At 36.5% G+C, this 9,530-nt stretch overlaps 1 protein-coding gene across 1 annotated transcript; it reads right to left on the reverse strand.

Annotated features, from left to right (window-relative positions):
* Window positions 1-5,948: 5,948 nt before the first annotated feature.
* Window positions 5,949-8,881, reverse strand: LOC131701533 (uncharacterized). Its single transcript, XM_059000111.1, has 6 exons — window positions 8,767-8,881; window positions 8,163-8,313; window positions 7,268-7,383; window positions 7,111-7,146; window positions 6,937-7,015; window positions 5,949-6,714 (listed from the first exon to the last, which is right to left on the reverse strand). The coding sequence occupies exons 2-6, from the start codon at window positions 8,261-8,263 to the stop codon at window positions 6,414-6,416; spliced, it is 633 nt and encodes a 210-aa protein (XP_058856094.1). The 5' UTR covers window positions 8,264-8,313; window positions 8,767-8,881; the 3' UTR covers window positions 5,949-6,413.
* Between the last annotated feature and the right edge of the window lie 649 nt (window positions 8,882-9,530).

Genomic DNA, 9,530 nt, shown 5'->3' on the forward strand with positions numbered 1-9,530 from the left:
AGACGGTGTTATGGAACACATGGAAAAGTAACTCCATTTAAAACTGCAGACCGCTATCACAGCCAGGGAGCGATAACTCCATTTAACATGCAAGCTGCTAATCCAGACAAGGGAACTGGTATGCCAATAAAAACATGTATTACAATAGTAACAAATAGTACGGACACTGAAACTCTTTAATTAGTTATCCTACTGTTATCTAAAGCAGACCTATGAGTGATGGCCGCTGATATTTTGCTAGTACAGCCCTGAAAATGGAATAAACAAAGTTGAATTGATTGGTCTAAGCCACTGCTTTCATCCCATTCACTTGATAAGAGTTCCAGAGCTTTTGGCCTATGGGCTAGATGCAAGACATAGAATTCTCGAATGGTTTGACAAAAAATCCTTTAGGATTCTTACTATTATATAGCACTAGGGCACTTTAACTGAAACTGATTACCATGTCAAATAGGTCTATTTAGGTGAGTAACCACGCAACTGTATATGTATGTCCTATTATCAAGGCAACTACCTCATGATTAATAGATTCACAAGGCTTATAGATATTACACATCCTACACACACATAATTATTATTGTTATTTTTTTTCTTTTTTTTTTTTTTTTGGATGTTAGGAGTTAGGGTGTATTTACTCGCGCATAGTTTTGAATGTTATTTCCGAATCTCTCCTTTAACATGTCTGTAGGGGACACTGTATTACTTAAAACCTGTTAACAGTGAGTAGTTACCTTGGGATTACACCCCAGGTTCAGACGCATTGATTGAACTAATGTATCCGCAGACGACCTAAGACTCACCGTTTCAACGGTGTCAGTAGTGCTCAACAGAAAAGAATGCATACAGAAAAATATATACTCGCCATGGGCTTTGGTTTTGCCCAGAGCCGTAACTAAGCATTTAGCTACCGGGGCATGCAATATATATATATATATATATATATATATATATATATATATATATATATATATATATATATATATATATATATATATATATATATAGATATATAGATATATATATAATTATTATTGTTATTTATTTTTTTATTATTATTTATTTTTTTTGGATGTTAGGAGTTAGGGTGTATTTACTCGCGCATAGTTTTGAATGTTATTTCCGAATCTCTCCTTTAACATGTCTGAAGGGGACACTGTATTACTTAAAACGTGTTAACAGTGAGTAGTTACCTTGGGATTACACACCAGGTTCAGACGCATTGATTGAACTAATGTATCCGCAGGCGACCTAAGACTCACCGTTTCAACGGTGTCAGTAGTGCTCAACAGAAAAGAATGCATACAGAAAAATATTGTATACTGGCCATGGGCTTTGGTTTTGCCCAGAGCATATATATAAATTGCATGCGCCACCGGTTGAAGCAAACGGAGGTGGATGGAAAGACTCCATATCGCAGCTACAGGGGCATGCAAGACTCCATATCGCAGCTACAGGGGCATAAAATGTTATTTTTTTTTCTTTTTTTCTTTTTTTTTTTGGGACGTTAGGAGTTAGGATGGTATTTACTCGCGCATAGTTTTGAATGTTATTTCTGAAACTCTCCTTTAACAAGTCTGAAGGGGACACTGTATTATTTAAAACGTGAATTAACGTCTTCAAACCTGTTAACAGTGAGCAGTTACCTTGGGATTACACCCCAGGTTCAGACGCATTGATTGGACTAATGTATCCGCAGGCGACCTAAGACTCACCGTTTCAACGGTGTCAGTAGTGCTCAACAGAAAAGAATGCATACAGAAAAATATTGTATACTGGCCATGGGCTTTGGTTTTGCCCAGAGCCGTAACTAAGCATTTAGCTACCGGGCATGCAAATATATATATATATATATATATATATATATATATATATATATATATATATATATATATATATATATATATATATATATAGTGATAAAGTCACCCCTCTGTATTTACTGTTCCAGGTGTCCGCTCTTACCAGCCCCGTATTCTGATACAAAATAAAGCAGTTTCACACTTTGTTCTCAGTTAAACAGGACAGTGCCTGTATCTTTACTTGCAAGTACAGCCAAACACAATAAGCAAAACAAAACCTAACTCCTCTCAGGAGTACTTCCTAAACTCAATACAGTCCCTGACTGAGCGTCGGGCAGCTAAGCTGCTTACCGACCCAAACATACAATCCAGTACACCCAGTACTCACTTTACTTGACTGCCTTCTCCAACCTGACAGCCCCGATTTAACCAACTGTGAGGTTTATATGCCCCACAGTCATAAGTGTGGGCAGCTGGCTCTAATTTACCCCAATCAGACCCACTGCCAAAACAATTAACAAATAATTTGACCCAATTAGGAGGCCTTTAGCAAAATGGCCTCCTGTTACTTCAGTGTTACCAAGATGGAGTGTCCTCTCCTAATCCCCAGGGTCCTAAAGCCTGTATATCTTAAAATAAGAAAGCCCACTCCATTACAATATATATATATATATATATATATATATATATATATATATATATATATATATATATATATATATATATATATATATAAATTGCATTCGCCTCCGGTTGAAGCAAACGGAGGTGGATGGAAAGACTCCATATCGCAGCTACAGGGGCATGCAAGACTCCATGTCGCAGCTACAGGGGCATAAAATGTTATTTTTTTTTCTTTTTTTCTTTTTTATTTTTGGATGTTAGGAGTTAGGATGGTATTTACTCGCGCATAGTTTTGAATGTTATTTCCGAATCTCTCCTTTAACAAGTCTGAAGGGGACACTGTATTACTTAAAACGTGAATTAACGTCTTCAAACCTGTTAACAGTGAGCAGTTACCTTGGGATTACACCCCAGGTTCAGACGCATTGATTGGACTAATGTATCCGCAGGCGACCTAAGACTCACCGTTTCAACGGTGTCAGTAGTGCTCAACAGCAAAGAATGCATACAGAAAAATATTGTATAATGGCCATGGGCTTTGGTTTTGCCCAGAGCCGTAACTAAGCATTTAGCTACCGGGGCATGCAAATTATATATATATATATATATATATATATATATATATATATATATATATATATATATATATATATATATATATATATAAATTGCATGCGCCTCCGGTTGAAGCAAACGGAGGTGGATGGAAAGACTCCATATCACAACTACAGGGGCATGCAAGACTCCATATCGCAGCTACCGGGGCATAAAATGTTATTTTTTTTCTTTTTTTTCTTTTTTTTTTTTTTTCGATGTTAGGAGTTAGGATGGTATTTACTCGCGCATAGTTTTGAATGTTATTTCTGAAACTCTCCTTTAACAAGTCTGAAGGGGACACTGTATTATTTAAAACGTGAATTAACGTCTTCAAACGTGTTAACAGTGAGCAGTTACCTTGGGGTTACACCCCAGGTTCAGACGCATTGATTGGACTAATGTATCCGCAGGCGACCTAAGACTCACCGTTTCAACGGTGTCAGTAGTGCTCAACAGCAAAGAATGCATACAGAAAAATATTGTATAATGGCCATGGGCTTTGGTTTTGCCCAGAGCCGTAACTAAGCATTTAGCTACCGGGGCATGCAAATTATATATATATATATATATATATATATATATATATATATATATATATATATATATATATATATATATATAATTTGTTTGTTTATTTAGCAGGCGCCTTTATCTAAGGCGACTTACAGAGACTAGGGTGTGTGAACTATGCATCAGCTGCAGAGTCACTTACAACTACGTCTCGCCCGAAAGAAGGAGCACAAGGAGGTTAAGTGACTTGCTCAGGGTCACACAATATATATAATATCCGTATCATGAGTGTTTGTTTGTTTTGTCTAAGTATTACTTGTTATTATTAGACAGCTAACACATTCTGGAGCTGTTGCCAGAGTCCAGCGCAAACCCGGAACAGCACAATACTTGTATCACAAATAACTGTATTGTCACCACGAGCACTAATTCACGCACTATCGACTTGTGTATGTGTTTTGTGTTTCGTGTGGGTGTACAATAAACAGGACTATTATTTCGGGACAAACCCGGGGATTACAGTCCGTAATACACACCACTGTATTACTTACCATCATTATTGTTTACTGTTTGTTCTGCCGTCAGCACTGGACATACAAACGCATTAAACTACTTTGCACCTGGATTATAATTGTCTGTCTGTTCATTGATCACTTGCACCTGCACACTGTTAGCCACTTTGGCATACCCATATAACATTAAGTTATATTATGAACTTGCTAATGCATTTGTACTTTACTGTCTGGGACAGAAGCTTTTTTATGTCTGTGATCCATATTGCATCATTTTTTGTTGTATGTTCCAACAGATGTTTGAATGTTAATTAAAATGATCATTAACAACAGTGAGATTAAATTATTATCTCTCGCATGTGATTTCTGTCATATGGTACAAGGCAATAAAAGCATACACAGCTTAACAAGCCTCATGCCCAGCTATGATCAGCAAAGAAAAAAGCCTACATAAAGTGTTCAGATAAGTTATATAGTTCATACAGTATATAGAACGGTAAAAAACAGTATAGGCTTTGTAATAACTGCAGACAGATGGACACACTGACTTACATTTTTATATGGCAGCTCCACAATCGGGAGAATAGATATTTTTCCCTCCATAATGAATTATAAAGTGCAACACGAATCATTGAATATAAAAGCTTTTTTTTTAAATGCAATTCTCAAGTCTGCAAAACATAAAAGTGCCTAATTTTGGTTTGAAACTGGAAAATTAATGGTTACCATGCAAAGGCATGATGGAAAATACTTTACAGTGACTGCATCTGTATTTGTCACCTTCTTCTTTACATTTTTGGTGCAAACTCGTTTTGGAGCAAAACCGTGCTCAGTTCTTCTCAGTGCTGTGAAAGAGCAGGCTGGAAATGTCTGCACCACGCTCCACTCCAGCAACTACGCCGCTCCGCTCCCCCCGCTCCATATATAATTGGCTCGCTCTGCTCCGCTCACTCTCTCTGTCCCCAACGCAGGGCCGGATTAACCAATATGCCAATAACACCATTCGCCATGTGCATAGGGCCCCCAAAATATGGGTTAACGTAGGGCCCCCATGTCCTTTAATCCGGCCCTGGTCTGGATGCAGGTTCAATTAAACAATTTGGGTTGGAACAAAGACCAGGAATGGAAGAGACAACTTTGACCTCGCCTGACCTAAAGGAATTATCTGTCACTTCTGTGTCTAACGGCAGATGCAGCATGTATAGAAGTGACATTGCATAGCATTTGCCTATAAAACTGTGCATAACAGCATTTGCTGGTGTTTTGTGGTATTTACTGCTATGACCAGTAGTTTAACAAGGATTGAATGACACAAGTACTGTACATCATTCCTTTCTTCAGTAGCTGTGTTTTGAAGGACTTGGGTAAAGGTTCTCTGACACACCCAGGAACAGAAATTAAACCACAGGAAATAAGGTATGAAACAATTTACAGATTTTAGTCCTTATTGCCTAACATTTACAAAAGACAAAAAAACAATAAATTATATAACAAATAGCAGCATGTAAACTCTAAACTATTTCTATTACCATATACTAGCCTTTTAAACAAGTTATAACTGATTCCAGTTTTGAACATAGCTTTGCTATCTTTATGGTGTCACACACACGCACACCACCCTCAGGTTCAGCTCCTCGAGTAAAACTTACCAAATATACATACCAATTTCACCTACAATATTTAAACACCTACTTTTATTATTATTATTATTATTATTATTATTATTATTATTATTATTATTATTATTATTATTATTATTAATAACTAAAACCAAAAAGCTTAATAGTCTGTTAAGTACATTTTGTTTTTAACACCCTAGTAATAAAACTCCACACATTTCCTGTACAGTCATAGCAAACATAAACGTTGGGTGGAATTAAGGTTACAATTACATGGAATTCTGAGCCATTGCAGTTTTTTATGAGCTTGCCCAGACACACCTTAGCTCGTTATTTCCATACAATATGCTTGACTAAACTCATAGCAAAACCTGGAACCCCGTTCCATTTTAGTTGCTTTTAAAAAATACCAAACAACAACTTTTTATTTATTTATTTATTTATTTATTTATTTATTTATTTATTTATTTATTTAATGCACAAAGTCTGTAGTAATCATATTTTTTTGTTATTTATTACTTGGCTGCTATAAGAACAGCAGCACCATTTTTCAGATTTAATCAAGAGGGTTTAAAATACTAAAATAATTTTTTGAAATACTAAAACAAACTAAAAAAAATCATTTTGACTATTTTTTTATGTAGAACACATTAAAAAAAAATACAGTGGGGGGAAGTCCATTCAATTCCAGAGGTCGCTGATTTGTGTCAGTCATCACTGCTTAACCGCGGAGTCAAGTCAGATTTGATGTCTTAATAAGTATTATCAAAGGCAGCATTGCTGTACTCATAACGGTCATGGTCCACATAAGTTTTGGCAAAGTTCTGCTTACTGGCCTCGGGTGTGGATTCAAAGCCATGGTTAGAGTAATGAGAGCTGTAGCCAGTGTTTAAGGCCTTACTCAATACAGGTGGCTTGGTTCTTGCGCCACTGATCTGGTATGATGGAATCCTATCACGATGCAGTCCTCTGACTGTGTCAAAGCCTTGGCCTCTCTCTAGGGTAGAGTCTTCCGCTGGCTTTTTACGTTTGACACAGCAGATGCACTTATTCCTGGAAACAAAACAAAACAAAAAAAAATACAATTAGTTACTGACTGTTATACATACAGTATAGGAGTATTATCTTATATCAATTTCTATATCTTATGTAACTTAATGCAGTAGATTCTACAATCAAATTCATACCTTACAAGAAAAGTAACTGGTGCATTTATCAGTGTGTTTAAAATTGAAAAATAACACAGAGACACAAAAAAGTGCTTAATTTTCTTACCCTTTCATGAAGGTGACAGCCATGAGTAAGATGATAAATATAGAGGAGATAATGCAAACTATGGCAATCTTGAGCCACACTAAAATATAAACAATATAAAAAAAGTTCATTTCAGATAGGCAAATCACATTGAGAGTATAATGTATTATATTTGAGTGGGGAGTGACTGCTTACATTTGTCATCCTTGATTACTGGAATAAAGTCTGTGACTGCCAAAAAGAAAAGAAAAAAAGATTCAAAATCCAATTGTTTTATGCAACTATTAAACAGTTCATATCATATCCTGTAGGATTTGTTATAGTTCTTGAAAGTATTACAAATAAATCTTACTATTTGGGTTGAAGCAGTAGGCTGAAGCAAGCTGGCTGGGTTTGTTGACACATGGAGTAACTGTCAGCTTTCCACTGGAGAACTGAACCACGTCCTTGTCTTTGCTCCACGCAGGTCTGTAAGGAGAAAGACAATGCAGTATACTGAGGGATCGACCTTCAACTCTATATTAATACCACTGATGTCACACAGATTCCCTCCCTCCTGATTAACATCATATAATACAAGTATGCTGGACTGTAATAGACCAGCTTCAAGGATGAGATCCTCCACTGTTTAAATCAGGGGTGTCAAATCACTGTCCTCGAGGACCGTTCCACTCCAGGTTTAACAGGTAAAATTATATAGTAAACTACTTCAGGGTCTGGATCTAGCTTTAATTGGTTCAATTAACCCTTTAAGGTACAAAGGAAGTATGTGTCCCACGAATAAAATTATGCTAACTTTTTTTTTTTTTTTGCAATGAGGCGCATGAAACATGGTTTAAAATGTACTGACAGGTTGGATCTGGTCATCCAAATTGTCAGTTTCCTCCCTGTGTCACTTGAGTCACTCTCAAATGTATTTTAAGAAGAAACTGTTTCAACAGCCGCTCAAATCCCAGTGTACCTTAAGGGTTTAAACAATTTAGAACAGAGCTGGAACAAAGACCAGGAGTGGAAGGGCCAGCTTTGGCCAACCCTGATTTAGATCAAGACAAAAAATAAAACAAATAGTGGTATATTGTTTTTGTAGATTTTTTAGGTGTCAGTCTAGTTCCAAAGAAAAGGTTTGTCAGCACTGCAGAGTGCCATTGAGATAATAAGGCCCTTAGGGAGTTTCTCTGCCCCCCTACCCCCACCCCACCCCACCCCACCCTGCCCCGCACGCAATGAAAAGCAGTTTTATTACTTACATGCCGTCAGGGATGGGTGTGGATGTACTACTCAGTTGTTTCTTTGATGCCAAGCTATCACCAAGGGATAAACACCATTGCATAGCTTCACTGTATGTCATGGTACTGTTCCCAAATGGAGGATAGACCACGTATACATCTGTAAAAGACACTGTGTGAAGAAACAGAGCCGAACTGATTTTTACCACTGTATTCCAAAACCTCTTCAGTATTGTCATATCCTTTGCTGTTATGTTTTAATTCTGAATAGGCGTTATACATGGAACTGGTTGTACAGTTAACTAGATCAGGAAGATGCACAGAAATCTTTTTGGGAAATGAAAGACTTGTAAAGGAACTGAGCAGAGACCAAGCAACATTGTATTATTGTACATCTTACCACGCCAATCTCAATCAGCTTTGCAATATTTGTTTTAGTGTTTTGTGGTATTTACTGTATTGTACATAACAAAGAATTGTTTTTAAGAAAGTGTTTTACAAAGATGTACATGTGTAGCAGTACAGTAAAGCACACAAACTAAATTAACCAGCTTATAAATCAAATAACCAGGCATTTCCACTAGAACACACTAGCTCTCGAACTCAAGAGACCCGAGATGGTTACCATTGGTTTTGTAGCAGTAGGCACTGGGTGCAGTGTAGTATCCACAGGGCCCTTTTTTAATGATGCCTATATTACTGTTGCCACAAGTCTTGATCGCTGTGGTACGGGCAAGAAGAATTCACTGCTCTTCCACCCATCCATACCTGCCATCGAAAAGTTACATCATGAAAATGAAGGGTGAGCCAAAGCATTTACTTCCATAAAAAAAGTCAAACTGAATGTGGTTCAGAAATAGATTGTAGTATAAAATCTCTGATGCTTTAAAAATTAGGTTTACATGATATGAGAATATTACAAGTACAGAGCAATGTATTCAAATTGTAATGTGGAAGGATCCTTCAAAACACATGTTGTTTTTTTTGTTTTTTTATTGATATTCGATTGCAATGTAAACGGAATTCAATGTATTGGTATGTGGGTTGTGCAGATTATGGGTTATTTTCAATTGACTCAACCAAGATAATGTATTTGATAATGGTAACACCGTGTAACAATTTATTTTTTTTTTTTTTTGGTTCCTGGGTATTAAGTGTTATTTCCTAATTGCTTATGCCTCAAAAGTATAGAAAATGGCTATTATTCCCAACAAACTTTGCTTTTGTGACCAGGACAATGATATTTTGAAATTTACCTATTTTCCAGAACATTTCAGATAGATTCAGTGCTGAGTAAACTTGGAGTAACTTCTAGAACTTTCTAGAACTTTCCAGTAATATAAATAGTAGTTTAAATACAGGGGCCTTAAGCCCACCAGTTCAGTTTAG

Source organism: Acipenser ruthenus, chromosome 2, assembly GCF_902713425.1.
Source record: "Acipenser ruthenus chromosome 2, fAciRut3.2 maternal haplotype, whole genome shotgun sequence".
NCBI classification, from domain to species: domain Eukaryota; kingdom Metazoa; phylum Chordata; class Actinopteri; order Acipenseriformes; family Acipenseridae; genus Acipenser; species Acipenser ruthenus.

Excerpts from the sequence above, each read along its gene's own strand:
- LOC131701533 (XM_059000111.1), bottom strand. The coding sequence starts at position 8,263 with ATGACATACAGTGAAGCTATGCAATGGTGTTTATCCCTTGGTGATAGC. Across the intron at positions 7,384-8,162 it reads ACACCCATCCCTGACGGCAT|ACCTGCGTGGAGCAAAGACA; the intron begins GTAAGTAATAAA and ends TTCTCCTTACAG. Across the intron at positions 7,147-7,267 it reads CTACTGCTTCAACCCAAATA|TCACAGACTTTATTCCAGTA; the intron begins GTAAGATTTATT and ends TCTTTTTGGCAG.